Source organism: Scomber scombrus, chromosome 7 (genome assembly GCF_963691925.1).
Source record: "Scomber scombrus chromosome 7, fScoSco1.1, whole genome shotgun sequence".
In the NCBI taxonomy this organism is placed as follows: Eukaryota; Metazoa; Chordata; class Actinopteri; order Scombriformes; family Scombridae; genus Scomber; species Scomber scombrus.
The window spans coordinates 6,300,608-6,322,792 of record NC_084976.1 but is presented as its reverse complement, the minus strand read 5'-3'; the positions used below and the strand labels follow the sequence as shown (position 1 = coordinate 6,322,792).

Sequence of the window (22,185 nt, the reverse complement as noted above, 5' to 3'; positions counted from 1 at the left end):
AGCAATGAGGTTGGCTCCAGCTTCCTCCTCATCAGCCCCCCCAAAAAAAAGGACGCCACGTCGCCCCCTGCCCAGGCGCCACACCCCGGCAAAGATGGCCGTGATGCCATGCGGGACAGGACGGCTGGACGCGCAGACAGGCAGGCAGGCAGGCAGGCAGACAGACAGACAGACAACGCGGCCATGTGATTTCAGTGTAATTTTGGAAAGCATATTGTCTAATTTTGCCATCTGTCCGGGAGGGAGCGATGGCAGCATGGAGCTCATTTGCCGTCTGCTTGCTTTATTGCAGCTATACAGAACAAGTTTTTGGAGCAGGATGCAGGCCTGCGTGTGCAGCCCACTGGAGCTGAGAGGCTTGTCGATACAGGCATCCGGTTCCCACCACTCCATCATGGGCTAGCGTGTGTCTGACATCCACGCAGAGACACATGCAGAATACCTAGGATTCAAGCGCCGTGGCTGTATTTCCCCTAATAGAAATAGAACAGCAAAGACGTGAGAAATGCAAACTCTAGTATCTGCTGTCCTCAAGTTTCAGAGTTGGAAAAAAAAATGTTTCTCACTCTATGACAGTTTTGAGTTGTCTCTCGTACCACCAGGCCACCGTGAATCCGGTCCAGTTTGCGGCGAATGGTCATATAGACACAGACACACACGTACACACACACACACACACACACACACACACACACACACACACACACACAAATGCATCGCTGTCACACATTGTGGATCACGTCTGGTTCAGCTGCTCCTTGGCTCTGACATTAATACAGAGCAGATTGGTGGAGATCTGCAGCCCTTGTTGTTTGATCTTTCCTCCTCTTGCCACATTTCCTGGCACTGCCCCCCTGCCACACCGCGTGGCGCAGGCAGGACTGGCATGGCCTCAACGTGCCTGCCAGGTTTGTTCTCTGTCTTCTTCCTCTTCCAACTTATTCCCTTATGCCTGCTCCATGGATTCAGTTCTGCAAATTACAAGAGCTCCCCTACCCCCAGTGACAGCCCAGATTCAAGAGACCTTCAATCCACCAGTTTGTCTTCTTCAGAAAAAAGGAGTGACTCTACCTCGGCCTCGCTAGTTTATTTACATGATAATTTTCCTTTGCGTTTGACTCAGTTATTGTCCTCCTTTTCGTTTCCAGAGTTTAGCTAAAAAGATTCTCCTCTACAAATCTCATTCCGGTTCAAATCGCACCACCAAATATTGGAGGTGTTAAGCTGCGGGGGCCGTGACTAAACATTAGATACCGATGAAGCTTCACCTGAGAGAAGACAGCAAAAGTCCTCAGCCAACAGAAAACGTGGACTCAACTTGAACAAACACTGTATTCTCTTATCTCGACTCCCATTTTCTATTTACTCAGGACTGTCATTTGGCCTGTAATGCCTCGAAGTCTCAATAGAGAAATTGTTTAAAATGTCACAATCGAATGTATGAATTAAAAGCAAATACATCTTAGAGGTAAAGGCAGCATCAGTGCCTCCTGTAATAATCTGAAGTATTTGTTCAATGAATAATGGCTGTGAACCCACCCCACACACACACACACAATAGTGTCCCTTTTCTTTGCCATTCCTCCTGGGGTTGTGATCGGGATGGGCGGGAAAAAAACACACAAGCTAATTTGGTAATAACATTGCCTCATGATGTCGGCACCCAATTTGCATGGTCTATCTGCCATTTTACAACAATCTGCCTTCCCTTTTATGAATCGGCATCAGATCTCAGCCTTATCTTCCCCCCTTTTTTTGCGTTAACCACTTCATTTGTGACTAATGGCACACGCGCGATCGTTATCGTTTCTAATTTATTCCAAGTTTAAGATGAAGGGCCGGATAAGGTGCGAGAGACAATAAGTTGAAAAAGCCAGTGTGATGCCTCGGTTAATGAGGCACGTCGCCTTTTTTTTTTTTTTCTTCTTCTTCTTTTCGCGCCGCCGGGGTCAAAAGCAGAACGCACGCTGATTGAGACTGAAGGGAGGCAAACTGAGATGGCAATTCAGAAAAAGAGGAGAGATCAGAAAGGGAGGGTGAAGCCGAGGCAAAAATCAGCTTTTGAAGGAGATATAAGATCATCAGAGCCTTGAAATAGGAGCTCGGGGAGTGCCTGGAGATGAATTAGCTGAGGCCTACACGGGGAGACACTGACTCAACATGGATATTGCTGATGAGGTTTTTTCGTCTGAGCTCAGGTAGCGTAGCCGCACTCTAAAAAAAGACAGTAAGTGAGTCAGAATTGTGTTGTAATTCATTGCAAGCTGTTAGAGGTCATCAAGTATTTGAACTCAAAGGTACCCTGTTGAGTTTTCTTTGAAACTGTCTGTTTACACTCAGTGTTTCTCACCAGAACCCATTGTGTGACATGCTGAATGCTCTTCCCTCCTCATAAAACATCTGCACAGCCAATTAGTTCATATTTTTAAATGAGGCGTTGTTACAGCCACATCTGCATGTTCACCATGCTCATAACTAACCAGCAGCAGGAATGAAAATTGCTCCAAAGCACTACTAATAGTCAAAAACTCCACAGTATACATTCAATTTGTTTTTTACTTGCACACATTTTGTGTGATAATGCGGTCCTGAAACTAAATTTGATACATCAATCAGTTGAAATAAACCATTTTGTCATTTTTCAAGTAAAACCAACAAAGGATTTCTGGTTGTAGCTTCTCACATGTGAGGAATTGTAATGTTTGAACTGTCGGTTGTTGGAATGTTGTGACATTTTTCACAGTTTTCGGATGTTTTGTAGACTAAACCAAGAAAATGATGAATTGAGAGATGAATCAATAATGAAAATAAGTTAGTCGCAGCAATAATTGAGCAACATTTGCTCAAACAGCATCACTTCTTGTCGACTGGCCTTTAAATGGTTTGCAGCTTTAATACACGATGCAACATTTGGTTCATGTGTAGATAAATGTTTAAAGGGTTGTTCTGAGTTTTTTAAGGGGGTGGGGAGTGTGGGGCCACCGGGGTTAAAGTTGAATCCAAAAATCACATGTGCGTTTATAGTTGGCCTGAATTTCTTATTCATCAAACGCTCCATATTTAAAAAGGATACTGTATATTTTAAATGAAGGCAGCCCAAAGACACATAACTAATGATGAACACAGCGAGAAGCCTCCATTCATTGAGTTGGCTACGTTTCTCTCTCCATCCACACAAGAATGAAAATCTGCTCTCAGGAGTGAACATAGTGTCTCCTAATGTGAAACACACAGGATCAGTCTGTCTCTCAGGCCTCCTGGGCAACATATGGAGCCCTCCAAGTTAGTGTTCAACTTCCCAACGGCTGTTGTGAAAAGTGCTGCGCTAACTGCGGCCCTCAGAGAGCTAATTAGAAACCCTTGTGCATAAACCTTGCTTGGAAGTTTGCTGTGGGCTGCTGCAGCCCAACCAAGGCAGGATCTGTGCTGTCTGCGAGATAATAAACAAAATTTGCATATAATGTCAACGTTTGGCATGTTTCGGCGATGGCCTAGCCGCTCTCACAGCAGCCCTTTTTTGAAACGCATCGATCAAAAAAGTTTGGGCAAAACGTCTGATTATTTACAGCCGTTTGTATGTGAGAGATGTTTGGAGTCGTTCGAGCATTTTTCTATTAGAATTCTGGATGCTTAAATCCTCACTAATTATCACTCCCACCCTCCAGTGGTTTAAACTTGTGATTTGTAACAGATAAAAAGCCCCACATAAGGGATCCCTACAATACATATTTAGCTGCGGAGTAATTAAGCTGTATTAGACTTCATTCATACCTGCCAGAGTGTAATACCGCACTGTTACACAGTGACGCTTTCAATTAATGAAAACGTCTAAACCGGCGTACATCTGGGATCACTATGCTGGGTCTAGCTCAACTGTATTTGTCATGCGCTGTAAGCCAACACAATTACACAGACCTAACATAGTAATTGCTACGTAGCAGCTCTTACAATGCTAGAAATGGAATTACCTTGACAGAAAGCGTTAGTAGGTCTAGAGAGGAATGGAGGTAGAGGAGGTGAAGGAGGAAAGACAGGGGGGGAGGAGGAGGAGGAGGAGGAGGATGAAGGAGAGGGGGAAAAAAAGAAGAAAAAAAAGAGAAAAGCACAACCTTTTACCGAACTGTAAATCATGCTTCACTTTTAAGAGGTGGGAAAATAAATAATGTCTGAAAGTGCAATGATTTCAGTGATTTAGGGGAGCTTTTGAGAAGCGTATTACTAGAGGTGACAGCTTCTGGGAGATAGGCAGGTTGTGTTAAGAGGAAAGGATAAGAGGCTATGACATTATGTCTGCAGGGTTAAGGTGTCAGAGTCAAAGCGTGAACCACTATTACTGGATCAATACTTCTCAGTTTTGCACTTATCTCTGGCCCGATGGTTAGCAGCAGCTTTTCTGGATATACACTGGGACTAAATGCCACTACTGAGAGGGGGACTGCATACCTGCTCCATCTTTCCACAGCTGGAGACGAGCATGGTAACAGGAAACATTAAATATTTGAGCCTTCTTTTTTATTCAGCTTTTGAAATAGGTTTCTGGGCTTAAGTGAAGGGTTGGAATGCTTCTGTAACTCTATAAAACAGTGCTGTATTTTATTAAACGGTCATTTGGATTTTTGGATAGGTGTCCAAAAAAATGTGCTTTTTTTGTTTTATTGCTGTACAATAGTCAAGTCCTGTTGCTGAAATGCGTCCTTTTAAAATAAATAAAAAAGTCCATCCTTTCTGCTTTCGGTTTAAGAACCTCTCGTGTCATGTCCGTTCTTGCGCAAGAAAAAGAAACATTGTCACAGTCAGAAACAAGAAAAAGTGTGTACTTTCAAGTCTTTCATTAAACTTCTGAAGCTTCTGAGTTAATCCTTGCTGTACGTAGAACAAAAACTCAGCATTCAACAATTTAAAAAAGCCAAGAGAGAGAGAGAGAGAGAGAAAGATGAGGAGAGTAGAAGGGAGAGAGAAGGGAGGGAGAGGGGGGGGGTGCTGGCCTGATCGCTACATATTCATATTCCTATGCAGGCGTTATCACTTAAAAGGCTTTCTAATTACAACAACAAGACAAAAACTCCTTGGATTCCTTCCAGACCCGCTAAATGATAAAATAAGCTTGCACTCTCTCTCCTTCTTAATCTCTGCAAAGCACCTTGGAGCCTCATCTCCCAAATACAGGCAAATGAATGTGAAAATGCCATTTAGAGATGCAGGTGTGACATTTGATAAGAAACTTCTGGATTAAATATGTTCTGCTAATGAGGAACCCAGCTACCCCATCAGGGCAAACTATTGGTGGGATTGTGTGCGCGCTGATAACATTCCACACGCAAACATCCAAATTCATTATTAATAAACAGCCGCAGTCTCTCTATCACACAGAAAGTCTGGATCCTTCAGTGGAGAGACAGGGATGTTGCGTCTCATTAAGAGAGGCTAAGGAAAAGAAGGGGGAGGTACGGGCGGTGTATGTGGCGGGGTAGGGGTATCAACTGTTTTCATATTTAGCTGTTTGGGGCTTTTTTTTTGGGGAGGGGGAAAGAGAGAGAGATGATTTCAAAGGGTATGTTAATGGTGCATTGAATGTTGGAACAAAAGGGGTTGAAAGTTTCAGGGGATCTGGCAGTGAATGTAATTCTCTGGCTATAGCTAATACGGAAAAGAGGGGATAGCAGGCTAAGCCATTGGTGCAGTAGACTGGGAAGTCCCTGGCCCCAGCTTGACATTTATAACGATTTGGAGAAGATTAAAGCCGTATTACTGCTGTAGTCCATAATGTGGCTCTGTAATGAGGTGTGAGTGCATTACCGTCCTGTGGAAGTTAGCCGCTGTTTCAGACCTTTAAAGGTAAAGACACAGGGAGAGAAGAGAGCTTTCAAAGAACACGGATACTTGACTGTATTGTGGTCATCTCCTTTTTGGCCGCGAGTGGGAAAGGCTGTGTGAGGCTGGGAGCCGGTGACGGATGGGAGTGAGAAAGGACTCCAGAGAGTGGTCTGCCAGTGGAAGCTGAGGCTGCCACCGTTGAAGACTTGTCAGTCTAAACCAGCTTAGTTCAGCCAGCCAGCAAAGTGTCTCAGACTGACAGGCGGCACTTTGTTATTCGGACCAGTAACTGGAGGTCCATGTCTGCTGCCTGGAAATATTTTATATTCAAATAGAAATTAGAAATGGAATGTGTTATTTCAGGCACAGAAAATGGCTTTCACTTTTTTATAAAGGTGCATACAAACTCATGAGATTCTAAAGGGGGGGGGAAATAGCTGTAGGAATTTTGCCAGCACTCTGTTTTGACAATTATTATTTTGTCCTAGGCTTTTTTTTTTTACAGTACATAGTAAAAAAAAAAAAAAAAAAAAAAAAAAGGACAGCGGTGCCAATTCGAAAGCCAGACAAACACACACACACACACACACAGACAGAAAAAAAATGAATATTCTAGGTGTTCAAAAATATGCATGCTTTATCTGCAAAAATAAAAACACAGGTAATTTTTGTGTTAGCGTGTGCAAATGAAGGTTGCAGGTGTCGTCCGTCCATTTAAAACGCTCTTTATGATGTTAATTAGTTGTTAGCGTAATTTCCAGCCTCCGCCATCAACCGTGAGAAGTTCAGAGACCTGCTGTTAACTGAGAGTCAATGCCATGGCACCGATTCAAGAGCTCCCAAACAGGACGGCCAGTGATAACGAACAGGTGATGGGGCCTGATGCCTATGGCAGCAGGATATTGCAAAGACAATTGAATTTGTAGGGAGAAATGAATCTTCTGGACACCATATCAAATGTTAAAACAACACACATTGCATGCAATTTGCTTATGCAGGAGGGTGATAAACTGTGCTTATTTAAAAGATAAACAAAGGGGGGATCTAGTGCAGTAAATTGTGCATGTGTGTTTATTCCCTATGAGTAACGCCAGAGGTTTATAGTCCCAGACACAGGCAGCCGTACTTTATGGCTTCTCTGTTTGTGTGATAGCAGTATTTATGATATTGGAATTTATGTTGTACTGTATTCACTCTGTCTGTGAGCTGGTGGTGGTCTGTATTTAAATGCACTTAAGTAGATTTGGTGTTTGTCTTGCGTTTGAGTGAACGTCTTTGAACGATGTCAGTTTTAGCGAGAGGTCAGATTCATTATCCTCTTCGTTTCTTCTCTCAGGGATCCGGCCTCCCAAGGTTAAATACAACATTCCAAGTTTTTTCTTTTTTTTCTTACTCAAGGAATGAAAGCCATTCGAATGGAGGAGTTTCATCTCCTCAGCCCCTGCAACAGCTAATCTTAACCCCTCGCAATAACATTTCCACTCCGCTTCCTCCGACTCCAGACATATTTGCTCTCTCTTGCTGCTTGTGTCCTGTTAAGATTTAAACAGCAAACATAAAATGCGGAAGATAACCTGCACAAAAAAAAAAAAAAAAAAAGCTTTGGAGAGACTTGACTCCGAACATTATTTTAAAGACCAGATCTGAGAGCTCCAGCGCAGCAGTCGGGTAGCGATTATCTGCTGTGATCCCTCTCCGATGCACCAAAGTCATTCATCTGCCGATCCTCCACCCCCCGCACACACACACACACACACGCAGCCCTATGCAAAGGCAGACCCCTAATCATGTCGACACCGTGTGTCAGTGCCGTGGATGAGCAAGGCCTAGAGATGAGAACGGCTCTGTAAACATGGGCAGGCAGCAGGGAGCTTCCCTCTCCCCCCACGCTGCTCAGAATAAGCAAACGGGAAGATTTAGGGATTTTGCCGGGGCCCAACTTTGTAGTGTCGGCTCAGGGTCTTTTTCGACGTTTTCCGGGGTGCTGCCTATGGGATATTGTTCTTAGCTTATGAAGTGCCGCCCGCCCGTTATAAGCTGTGTGTCTTTTGTCAATAGCATTACAATTTTGGAGCGGAATCTTCTCTTTTTTTTTTTCTTCTTCTCCTCTCTTCTCCTTTGGGTTTAACTCCTCAGTATCTAGTGTGGCCCACATATTGTCTACATATTCTGTCATTGACCTTTGCTGTTGACCTCTAGCATTCAGATAAACCAGCAGAATCTTTATGAGGAACTCTTATTATACTGCTGCAGCCATTTTTCATTTGACCTCTGCATTCATAGAAGTCAACTTTTTTTTTTCTTCTTTTTTTTTTTTTCATCCCCAGCACTGTCGATTATGAACTATCATGACAGACTAGTAAATCTAGTGTGCATCGACTGCGCGTGTTCCATAAACAGGCTAATACAATTGGCTGTATCAAATGGGATGTATATTAACCACAGTCAACTGTGCTCTCTCCCCCCTGTCAGGATTCTATTATGGAGCATGCTCCCGCCCCTTGTTTTGATACAGCGGTAATTTAAAGACAGATCTTAATTGACTTATTTTTTCCGCATGTCTGTCGGAGCTTGTGCATGCACTGCAATAAGAGTCTTGTTTCTTTATTGGGCCACACACAATGTACTGAGTTCAATTTTACCATTCATAATGAATGCAGCCTCGCCATTCAAATGCAGCCATAAGCACACAGCAGATAAGAATTTAATTAAATGTAGATTAAAACCAAACAGGAAAACACACTGGCTGATAATTTTTTATCACGTCCCCTGGTCATATTTTTTTTTTTTCCCTCCTCATACTTTCGACTTGTTCTTCCTTGGGCTACATCTTTTCAGCTTGCCAAAAGTGGCGAAACACCTCACACATCTCACCGTGGCGCCGTGAGATTGTGTAAAATGCAAAACGAGGGGCGGTCACACGATTAATCAGAATCCTTCGTGTCTGGGGAAGGATGGAGGCTGGCGGAGGATTGTGGGGGGGGGGAGAGAGAGAGAGAGGGTGGGGAGAGGAGAGAGAGAGAGAGAGAGAGAGAGAGAGAGAGAGAGAGAGGGTGGGGGGTGTACAGAGGTGCAAGGAAGGAATTAGTTGCTTCATCCCAAATTTGCATCATATTCCAAAGGACAATCCCAGCACTGTAGGCAAGGGGAAACATATCTCGCTCTCTGCAGGAACAATTAAATATTTTTCTACAATGCTGAATAAATGTCACCTTCAGTATCAAATTGTCCATACTTGCTAAACATGATGTTACAGTGAGTGCCTGGAAAGCATGCCTGAGCAGCGAGAAAACCACTATTTTAGATGTGGACCACAGCCTCAGCTAACACACTGTAACACACATTCAGGAGCTGTTCACCTCAGGCACTAATAGTGTGTTGAACTCCACTGGGGATACCAGTGAGCAAGAGACAACTGCAGCCTTGTCAGGGATTTCCCACTATTGAAACATTACACCCTGTTCTCAGTTACATATTAAATACTTTTTCTTTTCTTTTTTTTAAATAAAAACACAAATGTTTGTTCAGTCATTGCACAAAGCAGTGCAGTGTTTGAGCTAGAATTCCCCCTCTGTCTTTTATTTAAATTTTTCTAAAAAACTGATAGAAAGGCCTTCTCAAATATCATAATGCAACCCTGGTGTCAAGTATTTTGAGATGTGTTTTTTTTTTTCTTAGAGGAAATACATTAATTTGCCACCATCTGGTGCACTTGTCATGCAGCATATTTCACTTGAATCCAGCTTTTCTAACACTTTCAGACAGCTGTTGGCTTTAGACAGTTACCTGAATGACTTGAAAGATAAATTCTGCTCTTCAAATGACATTTTTTTTAATTTGAGATGATGCTCTCTCATCTTCTGCACGCATACACACATTCCTGATGATGTGCGTGGAATGAAACTGGGAAAAAATTGCACGATTGTGAATTATATAAACATATAAAAAAAGATGAGAGATCGTAGCTGCAAAGCTGCTGTTGCATCAGCAGAACTGTTAGAAATATGGCAGTGGGCTCGGACGCCCGTGCCATCCCTGCCACCTCCACAGCGGCCGACACCGCCGTGCCGCTGCCTGCCTGGCTGTGCCCGTGCCCGCCTGCCCACCGCGCTGGTGCTGCATCTCAGTTCCACTCTATTACCCTCACGCAGGCGATTGGCCTTTTCTGTGGGGAAAAGAGCAATTTCCTGTCGCAGTCTGTTTGATCAAGTGCTAAACCCTTGTGATCAATAGAGAGACAGATGTCGGCTCCAGATGGCCGCGTGGTGATACCTGGGGCAGCGCGGGGGCTTGCCAGGACGACAGAATGGCAATGAGCAAGGGCAGCGGCTGTGCTCCCGATGCACCAGCCACCGAGACACAATGTGACAAACGCAATTAGGCCTTTTAGCTGCAGATTATTTATTTCTCTTGCAAACGACAGAAAATTTAATTAGTGCATACTTTAAGCAATATGTAGAATTACAGGGGTGCAGAGACAGGGGGCATGCTGGGATGTTGCACCGGTACCTAGTGTGTGTGTGTGTGTGTGTGTGTGTGTGTGTGTGTGTGTGTGTGTGTGTGTGTGTGTGTGTGTGTGTGTGCATGTGTGTGTGTGTCAGAGCATGTGTGTGTGTATTATTTCTGTGTAGTACACCAAATTAGCGTGCTCGTAAATAAGGCCCGCAAACACTTTGCAAATAAGAAAAATGTAGGTTGTCAGGGCGCAAATCGATAAGGATTCATGAAGAAAAACACTTAACTTCATAAATTCCATTCCTTATGACCAGATCAATAATGCTGAATTCCAAAATGGATGACAGGTGCATCTCTCTGGCTCTCTGTCCTTCTGGAGAGGAAAAAAATAACTGCCAGCACCAGAAGGCCAAAAAAGACCTTTCCAAAGAGGAGAGACAGAGGAGGAGAGAGGCTCCCATTTTTTAAACGGCAAGCATTTGCATTAGGGCTGGCATCCACCATACACCCCTCCCAACACACACACACACACACACGCAGAATGGCCAGCCAGCCCATGTGGTGTAGGGCCGGAGCCATGTTGGAGGAACCACTGAGGCGCGTGGCGATGGCGCTCTGCTCTCCCAGGAAAAGCGAGCCTCGCCGGCGTTGGCCCTTCGCCGTTCACCTGCTCCCGCCGAGGCATGATGGGTAGGGGGACATGGGCCATGGGGCCGCAGCTAGAGGGAAAGGGAGGGGTAGGGTCTGCTGCGGTGCTCAACACAGCCCCGTCCTGTCACGAGGGGTCTTCTGGTCCCATTAGCAGGGCTTGGTCAGGACGGGCCCCCAACCAGCCTGCCGCCACAGCAGGGGCCACAGTAAACACATGTCGACTGGCCACAACCAGGACACAGGCAGCACTACCCGCAGAGAGGGATAGCTAATAGAGTGCTCAATGGGACAAACCTGTCCAAATAAAGAATAAAGCAGAGTGGAGGAGAGAGGAGAGGAGCCAGTCAGAGCTCTGCTTTAATAGTCTACTCCACTTTACTGTGGACAGGGAGGAGCTGACTGTGTGTGAGTGTGTGTGTGTGTGTGGCAGCTAATGAGGGAGAACCGCTTTGTACTGTTGGAATTTGTGACTGGTATTGTCTCAGACTGACAGCACAGAGCCCACATGTGTTACGTGTATTATATAGAAAATGTAAAATGCTCTGAATGTCAGTATATTGTTTATGGGAGAACATTTAATTTGTTTGGAAAAGAAAAAAAAAGAAAAATGACAGTTATAAATTCCATCTTAAAATGCTTTCTTTAAAAAAAATAATTCATAAGAAAGAAGGTGGTGTTTGCAGTGTGAAATATTTCTGCTATAATTTAATACATTTCTGCTGAAAAACTTAGAAAAATTAACACATTTGTAGAGCAAAGTGAAATTGAAATACTCAAGCTCTGTCACTGCACTCTAATAGAGCAAAAATAGCTGCTAATTCACATTTTTTTTCTTTCTTTTTTTTTTTTATACTTCCCTCAAAATTATTACAACACTATTAGCAGGCAAACATCCCCCTGCCTGTATCGTTCTCACTGTGCTGAAAATCTCCAGAGACCAGCCAGAGAAACGTCTTTTCATTTCAAAGTGAAACATTTAATTTTTTTTAACACAGTAAAAAAAAATATTTGCTGAATCACATCATTGCAATTTTTTTTTTTTTAACTGTTTTTTTTTTTTTTTTTTTGGTCTTCAAACAATTCCTAAACCGTGTGTTGGATGACATTGTTCGGTGTGGTGTGCTGCTTTTATGTCTTTGTTGCCTGTGAATGTATACTGTAGAGAGAGCCGCGTGTGTGTGAGGCTCCCCTGGGAGGACTTTTTAATTTGTGGATTCTGACCCGCGTGCCATTCGCTCGAGGCCATGCATGAGCTCTCGGTGCTGGCTATATCTGCAAAAACACTTGATGCTAAAATTAGTCTGGACACTGTAGTGGAGGGAAAGGAGTGAAATCTGGGGGTGTTTTAGGAAGGGGGGGGGGTCAGGCAAGATGTGGCAAGTCAGGGCTCTGTAAACACATATTTACTGAACAGTATTTATTCTGCTGGAAAATAGGAGGATTGTTTTGCTTGCTGAAGAATTGAAATGTTAGAAATAAAATATTAAAATTCCTAAAAAATAAATAAAATGTGAGCAAAAAATAAAGCATGTATGAGGCATGCTTGAGTGCTGTCATTACAGAGATGCGGCAACAACAGACAAAAGATTTTGAAATCATAGAAAAATCATACATTTCACTCATATATTCAAGCCAGCGCAACGTAATTTCCAGGTAAAGATCAAGTCAAAATAAGGACAGAGGAACGCTGTGGGACCCAAATACATTTCTCATGAGAGTAAGATCTTTAGCACCTACCTGCAAGGATGTATAGGCAGACTGGCTGCAAATGCTGCTATGCCATGTCTGAGGCGTCTCTGCATCATCACAGCAAAAAAACATCCACCGGCTGCAGCTTGAGCATGAGAAGAGTGCCTCCTAGTGGCTGGTTTAAAAACAAGAAAAAAACCTGAGGAGGAAGAGCGGGAAAGAAAGAGAGAGAGAGAGGGAGAGAGTCAATCTGTGTCAGTGCCTTAGAGAAATAATAGTAGAGTCAGCTAATTCTAGTTTAGTGTACCGTCAATAATAGTAAGCTTGTTTGACCCTGTGAATGATGTTCCCGCTCAGGTCTAACTCAGCGTTTTCCTTTCTGCTTGCTTGCTCTGGCTCCGATTGTGACGACGGCGTGACAGCCATGAGTCATCCTAATGTGTTCAACTCTGATGATCCAGAAACAGTCCAAATATTTACCAGTATTCATGAGGAAGGATTTGTTTAGTGTTTGTCGGAGCAACCGTCTGCTGTCAGGTGCAGATACAGATATTATTCATCCACCATTTGTTGATTAATATTTTCACAAGATGCGCAGTGTCAGAAAAAAGGTGGGGAAGTTTACTAGGAAGTTGTTTGGTGTAGGCCCTCCTCCTTCCCCCATCTTTCCTTATGATAAAGCTTTGTTAAAAAAGCAAGAAGTGGCAGTTAACAGCATGCAGCTACTTGATATTCGAAGGTGCGAGGAGCTTGTTCCCATTTGACCAGGAGGAGTTGGAGCTGATTTGAAGACAAGAAGAGTAGAGGTCTTTAATTACAACCCTCTCTGTGGCTTCAGGCACCACGGGCCTCACTTCACAATTAAGACCAGCAGTTAGCAGCAGAGCCAATAGACAGAGACGCTAACTTTAAGGGCCCTGAAAATCGACCCAGAGAAAAAAGAAGTTTCTACACCATCATCACGGAGCTTATAAAAAGAAAAATGTATTTTTTTTAACTTTTGCTCCTTAATATATGTTTAACACTTCCTGCAACATACTTCAAGCAAACTTTTACAATACATGACCCCACGATGCAGTCAGATAATGCCACTGGGCTACTGTTAGTATTCCCACAAGCCTCATTCAACCCCTCCCATCATATGTGGCTGCGGTGCAGTGGGACTGTACTCCAGTGCTGTAATGGCCTCTGCAATGGTAATGTGTTTGGACAGATGGGAGAGGCAAGTGCTGATGTGCTTAACTACGCATTTTACAGCTAAACTATTAAAGAGTTGTGCTGTTTACACACCAACATTTGAATACCTGTCTTCAGGCCAGTTTAATTATCCGGGCCCTTCTGTTATTTCTGCTGCTTTGTTGTCTCTCAGCTTTGCACGAGGCATGAGAGATTTGTTTGCGGCTTCATTAAGATATGGTGGCGGTAGCGGTTTGCAGGGGAGCACAGAAAGAAAAAAAAAAGGAAAAAAATATTCATTCCTGCTCAAGTATCTCATACTCTATGCTCCCTGCCTCCGCCCCATACATATACAGATACTGTACACATCCATTTTCTTATAAAGTCATTTAAAATGAGAAAATTAAAAAATGCCCTGTGATGCCTGCACTTTGAAATCTCTTGGGGCTTTAGGCAAAGGGGAGGGGACACACGCCCCAAGTCCCTGCGATTCATCCTGAGACGTTTGATTAGTTTATAAGTACTTATAGGGGAGGAAAGGGTTTGCATTATAATTTTGTTTCATGAATTCCTTCATATGTTCATCTTCAACTGCATGTTCAAATAAAGCATTAATCAAAGGCGAAGAGAGGAGAGAGGGCATTTAGCCAACGGGAGCCATAGTCTCAGGGCTTCAGTGAGCTGGTGGATATGGTATTGAGAGACTGTAGGAAGCAGTGGTTTTTAATTATCTGGACTACGTACAGGATGCCGTTTTTGATTGTTTTAATGAGGCAGCTGGCCTATTGTCTCCCCTTAATTCCTCCATTGTTTTTAGAATATGTCATAGTTCTTTATTCTTTTATCAGGTGCTCTGCAGGAGGATTTAGACAATAGCCTTCATTCCAACTGCATTGGCCACTGCACAAAGGCAGCTCACTGCAGACAGTTAGCAGGCAAACAAGTGCAAATCACCAAGCTGCACTTTTTCCAGCCTTTTCCCCAGTTTCACGACTCACGGTTTGGGTCTTTCGTTTTTTTTTAACTCTTGACCCCCCCGTCCCCTCCTTCTCCTCCTCCTTCTGACTTCTTCATTCATACGGATTGTGCCGTTGTCATAGGTGGTTCACCCGTGTTTCTGTGATTTAAATCACCTGTCACAAAAAGGCTGTCAGGGGAGAACAGCCATGACAAATCTTTTCCAGAGAGCTCCTTCGTGGAATATTGTTTCAGTGTGACACCTCTGTGTTTCGTATGCCTGGTATTTATTGCATCATGTTCCTGCAGTATAGTCTGTATGCAGGTGTCAGTGTATGCACATACAATAGGTATGCATGTTACATTTAATTGCATAAGTAACCACTCAAATATGTCTTATAAAGTTTTACACTCCTGAATGACTTGTGTGAAACATTCATATATTATAAAGCTAAATATCAGCATAATGCATTTCAGAAAAGTCAAAAACTCAATACATAACACACAAAATTGCAGTTAAAACTGTCACAAATGTGAGAGAAGCAGCTCTGATTCCTAATTCTGATGACAATATTAAGTGTAGTTTATACCATAATCCTGCAGCCTGAGCACATGTATCTCACTACCTTGTCTTGGATGAGTGAGTGTAACAAGCAGAGTGCTGCCTCAGTGTTTTGTGCAGCTCTGTAAAACTGGGACATGCAGTCCCTAAAACTCACTTCCAGCATTCTCACACACAACAGATGGATCTGTAGCATTCTTGGCTAAAGGGATGCAATCGGAGCGAATATTCCGCTGTCAGAATGCAGTAAAACATTTTCATCAGACTCCACATAATCTACTTCATTTCAGCTGAGGAGAGCATACAGTATCTTTGATTTAGATTGATCCGAAAAACACTGATTTGTATCTGGGCGTCGGGGGGCCTGGTTTAGAATTCTCTTTGTAAGCTGAGTGCGTCTGAACTAAGAGATCCACACAGAGGAGAGAAACTTTTGTGGCCATGACTGCGGTATATTCCCCGCCATTGTCAGTGGCAGTTTGTATCTACCTTGATGGTAACTTGGGCAGACAGTGGAGAGGAGTTTTGTTATTTTAATTAGGAGATAAAAATTCAAAGGGCCTCTCCAGGCAGTGTGTGGTATGACAGAATCAAAACGATGAAGTGGAGCGGCCTGAAGTGTGTGTCTCGTCACAGCAGATTGGCCGACAGATAGGCACTGCTCTTTAAAGTGGCGCTGACATGCACACAGTGGTGAAGACGCTCGCATACACACACACACACACACACACACACACACACACACACACACACACAGGGAGAAAGCTTGCACACAAATGGGACTTTGAAAGATAGCATATTTTAATACCATTTCACTCCTTTGACACGTTTGTGCTGGTCTAATTTTCAGTGCTTCACCAGCAGATAGGAAGGGCTAGAAAGGTTTTAATCAAAACAGCGATGTGAAATCTGAAATATTCAATTTTAAATTGAAATAATGGGGCAATTCATTCTAGCAACTTAACAAAGATTTATACATAATGCATGCTGTAGTAGTGTAAATTCATGGTGGCTCTGTTTCCATCCCCTGGTTTTCCATTTCCTAATAAATCCACAGAAGAAGTGGATTGTTTTCATACAGAGCCTTACTTGAGCACTTTCACCATGTCTACAGGGCGGTTTTAAACCTGGTGATTCATAGGTTTTGTGTAAACATGAGTAATCAGTGTTCCACATGTGTGGGGGCTTTCTAGCAAGCATCCCCCTGCCTTTGCACCTCTCCTCAGGACTCTCTTTATTCCACATCAGCCAGGGCTCAAATCACATGTCCCCTCTCAGCCTGACACTCCGTTGGTATGTTTGCACATCTTTGAAAGCTAACAGCGTGCTTTAATTAATTGTCCAGCTTTCCTCAGAAACAATGTCCTAATTCTGCCATTTAGCGGGAGCGTATCATAGTTTGTTGTTATCTCCCCAGCCAGATTTCTGTAAATAGTCATATTAAAAACTTTAATCTCTTCAATGGAAAATGAAGTGCAGCTGAAAAGCCTGTCATGTGCTGAGATAAATATTATCTAAGCTAAAACCTTCACTCTCTTCCTCTACCCCCCCCCCCTTTCCTCCCTCCTGCTCCCTCCCCCTTCCTCTGACTTAATGAATATGTTCAGAAGATTTCAGAGGAATGCTTAATCCCAAAACACAACAATCTAATAATATGGAGGACCTGTCTCAGTGTTCTAGCTGACAGCACTGTAGGCTACAGTTTACCCGAGCAGAGGTTTGCTCTGCTTCTGGATGTGAGCGCCAGTAGTCTAAAATGACATTTGAGTGACAGTAAAAAAAGAAAAGAATTATCTTTTCCCCAAATAACAACAAAACAAATTCTCTAAGTTACCGTTAGTTACATAGTTTTGGCTTTATTTGACCTGGTTTGACTGTGGTTACGTATAGATTGATACATCCCTGAGATTTCTGCCATGATGCCAAAACTCTTTCATTAGTAGTGTTCAGAGCATTGAAAAATGACATTAGAGTGTTTCCATTACTCTGGATCATCTACAGACCTCACTGTGAAAAGTAATCTTTACAACTCCAGAAAAAATAGTCCCTCATGGAAACTGTTGACAGCAGGCTCTGTTGATGATCCAGAGTAATGGCATTGATATTGGAATGAGATGATGCTGCTGAATGTCATTTTCAATGCTGTGAGCACTACCATTGAAATTCCATTCAGCTTCACTGTGCTGAAATCTAGTAATGTTAGGTGATAAAAAAAAAATCTTCGTCATTTGGATGAACTGAACCTCTAAACTAAATAAATTCTCAACATCATTAGGCATATTCAGTAATGAATGTGATAAAATTAATAAAACGGTTATTTTTCATGCAGGTTTTAATTTCAAAACACTATTAGGCTTATTTCTAATTCCAAGGAAGATGTGTAGACTGAAGTTACACATTTGCACAATCCACTTTTTCACTTGTTCTACCTAACATCCTGTTTTAACTTCATACTGTTGTGCAACACGCCACTGACATGTCTCTGAGATGTTGCACACCATCCAAGGCTCACACAAACAACATTTCTGCTTTTACATAATGACATTTAAGGCTAGAATTAATCATGTGTACACACAGCAAAGCTTTCTCTTCTCTCACAGCAAGCATTAAACGTCTGCTCTATCTCTGCTTTGTCCAGGTGGTCAACTGTGGTGCACCACCACCAAGAACATGATGGAGGGCGAGGAGCTGGTGGCGTTTGCAGTGGACTTTGACTCTCGTCTGCAGGCGGTGAACCACATGTCTCTGAGCGAGGGCATGTACCCAGCCAGGCTGCTGGACAGCATCCAGCTCCTGCCGCAGCAGGCCGCGATGGCTTCCATCCTGCCCACTGCCATCGTCAACAGTGAGTGTCCACGCGCCGCCACGAGCACACATACACAGAGCTGGACCGAGATGTGCTTTTGTTTAGACACGCACAATCACACACACTTGCTCTTGTTCTTCTTCTCTCTCTCTCTCTCTCTCTCTCTCTCTCTCTCTCTCTCTGTCTCTGTCTCACACGCACACACACACACCAGTCCACAGCCTGCACTCAGTCACCTGCTTAACAAGGAGCGTCGTCTCCGCCGGGCGTAGATTAACCCAGATGAGTCTCTGCACTGGAGATAAGAGCCATCGACCTTCAAGTTTTGGGTTCACATAAACACACTGAGGCTCAAACTAACGTGTTAATTGCAAAATACACGCCTCATGCAAATAGTGTGTTTGTTTACTTAGCGAGGGCTATCTGGGTTCAGCTCAACAGGGAGGCTTCTGTAAGCAGATGGTCCAGTGTTCTTGTTTGCCCTTGAGAAAGGGCACCAACCCAGTGGTAGCAACACAGCGATATGCAGCAGCTGAGGATTTGGTGGAAAAGCCTTTTAACACAGGCTTTGAGAGTCAGAACTGTAGAAGTATAGAAGAGGAGTATGTGTATGTGTAGGCATGTGTGTCCATGTGTGCAAGCTCTTTATCTTTATACTTTTACGTGAATAAGAAAGTACTGTACTGTATGTACCCTGATATCATATCCCCCCTTTGTACCTTTCTGTGTCTCTCCAGAGGACATCTTCCCCTGCAAGGCGTGTGGAATCTGGTTTCGGAGTGAGAGGAACCTGCAGGCCCATCTGATGTACTATTGCAGCGGGCGGCAAAGAGAGCCGGAGACAGTCGTGGAGGAGAACGACAACGGACCCCATCAGACCTCCAGTATCTGCCCCTTCCCACAGTGCAACAAGAGTTTCTCTGGAGCGCGGGCCCTGGAAATGCACTTGAGCACATCACACAGTGGTGAGTGATATCATGTATGAAGGACATAGGATTCTTTTTTTTCCTTTTTTTTATACAGCACTTAGAGATGGATACTTTCAATCACTTTTAAAAGAAAGAGGATCCTGAAAAGTGTTGTTTTGGGGGGAAATGACTGTCATTCCTTTTCAGAAATATACATATCCTTCTGTCAGCTGGCATAGTTGACAGTTTATCCTTGAGCAAAAAAAAAAAAAAAAACATCTACTGGAGGGGAATAAGCTTGGCATAATGCATGAGCGTTTGATGGTTTCTACAGTTAACTCTAAAGGAGAAGTGGGAGGCGAGATTCTGAGCTTTTTTCCCTTTTATCTCCTTCACAGGTGTCAAAATGGAAGAGAGCCTCCCTCCTGGCACCAGCTTGAAATGCACAATCTGTAACTACACGGCAGATTCTCTTATTACATTCCAGCATCACATCATGTCTCACCTGTCACAGGCGGCCTTCAGATGCAATCACTGCCATATCAGCTTCCAGAGCCACAGGGAACTCTTACAGCATCAGGACTTACATGGGCACGGCAGCAAACTTCACAGGGAAGGCGACGGCACCGAGCATTCCCCCAGGGGGCCTGAGGAAAGCCTCCAGCAGCAGCAGCAGCAGGCCCGTGCTGAACTGGCCAACAGGAAGGATGCTCTGCTGGGAAGTCCCAAAGGGGCCCTCACCAAGGAGACCAGCACAGACGGAGAGGCTGACAAGGCTGAGAAGAAGCCCATGCTGTCTGTTCAGAAGGGAGAGGCCCACCAAGGCAGCAAAGCCAGTTTTTCTTACACTAGGATCAAGTCTGAGCCCTCCAGCCCCAGGCTGGCCTCCTCCCCTGTGCAGCATAACATGCCTACATTTCCCATGGGCCCCTTCTTGTCTCAGTTTGCTTTCTCCCAAGACATTTCAGTGGTCCCGCAGGCTTCTGAGATTCTGGCTAAAATGTCAGAGCTAGTTCACCGGAGGCTGCGCCACGGAGGGAACAGCTACCCCCCTGTCATCTACAGTCCTCTCATGCCCAAAGGGGCCACCTGTTTTGAATGCAATATCACCTTCAGCAACCTGGACAACTATTTGGTCCACAAAAAGCACTACTGTAATAGCCGCTGGCAACATATGGCAAAGTCCCCTGACTTCTCTGCCCTCTCAGATAAGGTCCCTGAGGCAGTGAGCCCCAACAGTGGCCACAGTTCTGTTAGCATGTTGACTGGCTGCCACCCTTCAGAGGCCGACAGCCACCTCTTGCAGTCTGCCTGTCTGAACTCCAATGTGCTGGACATGATCAATGCCGGGGCCAAAGGGCCTGATAAGGATCTAGCAGGACAGGTGAAGAAGGTCTCTACCCCAACTGGGGCTGAGGAGAGGCTCAATGGCAAGCCGCTGGAGGGGAAAAGTCCCACTACTGGTTTGGTGGAAAGTGACAATGACCCAAACAAGACAACCTGCGAGGCCTGCAATATCACCTTCAGCCGTCATGAGACCTTCATGGTCCACAAGCAGTACTACTGTGCCACCCGTCACGACCCACCCATGAAACGCATGTCTGCCAACAAGGTGCCCTCCATGCAGAGGACCATGAGAACCCGCAAACGCAGGAAGATGTATGAGATGTGTCTCCCTGACCAGGACCACCAGAGGCCCCCTATGAGCCAGCCAGGTTTCCTTGGGGTTCCCTCTATGAACCCTTGTACATCCCAGGAAGCTGTAGAGAGCCTAGCAGACCGCTTCCACCCCCGCTGTGACATCTTTCCAGGTATGGTACCCAAACACCTGGAGGCCTCTCTGACTGTCACTAAACCTATTCTGGCTCCCAAATGCAATACTGTGGAGCAGCAGGAGCTAGACGCTCCTATTGATCTCAGCAAAAAGTGTTCGCCAGTCTCTGACAAGACATGTAGCTCTCCTAAAAGACTGTTGGACTATCACGAATGTGCTGTGTGCAAGATAAGTTTTAACAAAGTGGAGAACTACCTGGCACACAAACAGAACTTTTGCCCTGCAACAGCCGCCGCTGCTGCCGCTGCTGCCGCTCAGCAGCAACAACAGCCACAACAGCAGCAACAACACAATGAGACTGGCAGCCTGGAGCTGACCATGTTCCCAGATGTGAAGAGCGAAGGCAGTAACAACCCTGATGACGTCTACGATAAGAGCCCAGGCAAATGTGAGAAGAATGGCAATGGGAAGGTGATGGTGCAGAATGGAGGCATGTTCCCCCCTCACCTGGGGCCTGTGCCGGGACTCAAGTCTTTTGCTGAGCCCCAGCTCATCCCATCAAAAGATGAGAACAAGAATATGTTTCTGCCCCATTGCCTTTATCCCGGAGCAATAAAGAAGATGAAAGGTCCTGAGCAAATATCGCCGTATTTTGGGATAAAGCCAACCGATTATGTGACTGGGGGCCCAGTGATGCAGGGAGAGGCTAGCGAACAGGAGCAGAGTGTTAACGGGGGAGGAGGAGGTGCAGGAGGAGGAGAGACAGGAACAACCAGAGAGCAGGCCCAGCAGCCGGCTGCTAACGGCTGCCCCCACCCTGGAAAGGAGCCCCTTCCCCTACTGCCCAAAAATCGGGGCATGGTCATCGTCAACGGGGGACATAAGCCCGAGGAGCATTCAGGCACAGCTCCACCACAGCAAGAGAACCAGCCCCAGCAAGACGGCCAAGCCCCCAATCCCTCACCTACGTGGGCCACTGAGAACCAGGCCGATTCCAACGAGAACATGTCACCTTCCTCCAAGTCCCCAAACGAGGAGGCAGCACCCACAGCCACTAAAGGGGTGAACGGCTCTGGAAGTGGCAAGTACTGCCGCCTCTGTGATATCCAGTTCAACAACCTGTCAAACTTTATTACCCATAAGAAGTTTTACTGTTCATCACATGCTGCAGAGCATGTAAAATAAGTTGAGAAGACATGTTCTTCTTCTACCGCCCCCACACCTTCCCCCTCAAACTTTTACCCCCTTTTTTCTCCTTTGTTTTGGTACACTGTTGTGTCTGGAATAGTGCATCACGCAGTGCTAAACGCTGCTTGTGGACAATCAAGAGAAGCTTCTTCTTTCATCGTTTTAAGACTTAAAAATGCAAAACCATTGGTTAAAAAAGAAAAAG

General features: G+C 44.6%; 1 protein-coding gene across 1 annotated transcript in view; it reads left to right on the top strand.

Annotated features, from left to right (window-relative positions):
• zfpm2a (zinc finger protein, FOG family member 2a) overlaps positions 1-22,032 on the top strand; it is an 86,046-nt gene extending 64,014 nt beyond the window's left edge. The window contains exons 6-8 of the mRNA XM_062422393.1: positions 17,943-18,149; positions 18,848-19,075; positions 19,417-22,032. Of these exons, the coding sequence (XP_062278377.1) occupies positions 17,943-18,149; positions 18,848-19,075; positions 19,417-21,977 (2,996 nt within the window). The 3' untranslated portion in view covers positions 21,978-22,032. The remainder of the gene's footprint in view (positions 1-17,942; positions 18,150-18,847; positions 19,076-19,416) is intronic.
• Positions 22,033-22,185: the final 153 nt, after the last annotated feature.